This window comes from Tupaia chinensis, unplaced genomic scaffold (genome assembly GCF_000334495.1).
Source record: "Tupaia chinensis unplaced genomic scaffold, TupChi_1.0 Scaffold134911_1, whole genome shotgun sequence".
Lineage (NCBI taxonomy): Eukaryota > Metazoa > Chordata > Mammalia > Scandentia > Tupaiidae > Tupaia > Tupaia belangeri.
This window is the reverse complement of record NW_006195195.1, coordinates 1-1233: the sequence shown is the minus strand read 5'-3', so window position 1 is coordinate 1233 and position 1233 is coordinate 1. Positions and strand designations below refer to the sequence as shown.

Sequence of the window (1233 nt, the reverse complement as noted above, 5' to 3'; positions counted from 1 at the left end):
GGCCGGCCCAGCTCTCTCTCTGCCCAGGGGTCTGTGGTCCCTGGGCCTGGACCGGGGGAGCTGGAGGGAGGCTTTGGTAACCGGACACACGTGCCCTCCTTAGGACACCGTGTACGAGTATTTTGTGGACCCCAAGATGCGGAGTTGGACATCATTTGAGAATAAGCTCCCTAAGAGTTGGCGCTACCCTCCTAAGTGAGTGGGACCTGGGATGTGGGCGGGGCTTGGGGCTGCAGCTGCGGGCGCTTGGTGAGAGACGGGCCCTGAAGCACAGCTGAGCTGTAGGGAGGAGGCGGATCCCAGAGAAGGCTGAGTCTTACAAGACCCAGGCTCTAGAGGACTCAGGACAGGGACCTCAAGGGAGCACTTGGCCCCCAGGCCCCACAGGGTTGGGGACTGGACAGTGACGCTGCAAGAGGGTGAGAACAACGGGGAATGAAGTGGGAGGGGGAAGGGGGCGGCCCACGATCCTGAGACTCCGTTCCTTTGCTTCCCAGCGCGCCCTTCTATAAGATCATGGTGCCCACCGTCGACACCATTCGCTACAACTACCTGGTGAGCAACCTGGTGGCCAGCCAGAACCCCGTCCTGCTGGTGGGCCCGGTGGGCACTGGGAAGACCTCCATTGCCCAGAGTGTCCTGCAGTCCCTGCCCTCCAGCCTGTGGTCAGTGCTCGTCGTCAACATGTCTGCGCAGGTGTGTGTGGGGCCCCGGGGGCCAGGCTGCCAGCTCCCCGCGCTCTCCTGCCTGCGCCCTCCCCTGGGATCCACATGCCTGGGGCTCCACACTTCTCTTGGGGGACCCAGGCATCCCATTCTGTCCCTTTTCCGCCAGACCACATCCAATAACGTGCAGAGCATCATCGAGAGCCGGGTGGAGAAGCGGACCAAGGGAGTCTACGTGCCGTTTGGGGGCAAGAGCATGATCACCTTCATGGACGACTTAAACATGCCGGCCAAGGACACGTTCGGGTCCCAGCCGCCCCTGGAGCTGATTCGCCTCTGGATCGACTATGGCTTCTGGTACGATCGTGTGAAGCAGACCATCAAATACATTCGAGTAAGCACCCCAAGAATTTAGCCTTCAGGCCTCTGTTCCCTCCTGTGGTGGGTTCAGTCCCCCCTCCACCGGGACCCTGGGCTGTGATCCTGTTACCCCGGTTCCTTCCCACGCCAGAGCATCCTGCCCTTTCTCAGGCCTAAGTTACCAACTCCTATCATCACCTCTCCTCAC

General features: G+C 61.2%; 1 protein-coding gene across 1 annotated transcript; it reads left to right on the top strand.

The window, feature by feature from the left end:
* Positions 1-103: 103 nt before the first annotated feature.
* On the top strand, positions 104-1059 carry LOC102494157 (dynein heavy chain 2, axonemal-like; the record flags this gene model as incomplete). Its single annotated transcript, XM_006160936.1, has 3 exons — positions 104-195; positions 498-696; positions 835-1059. Coding segments are annotated over 3 exons (516 nt in total), but the record flags the coding sequence as incomplete, so codon positions are not given.
* Positions 1060-1233: the final 174 nt, after the last annotated feature.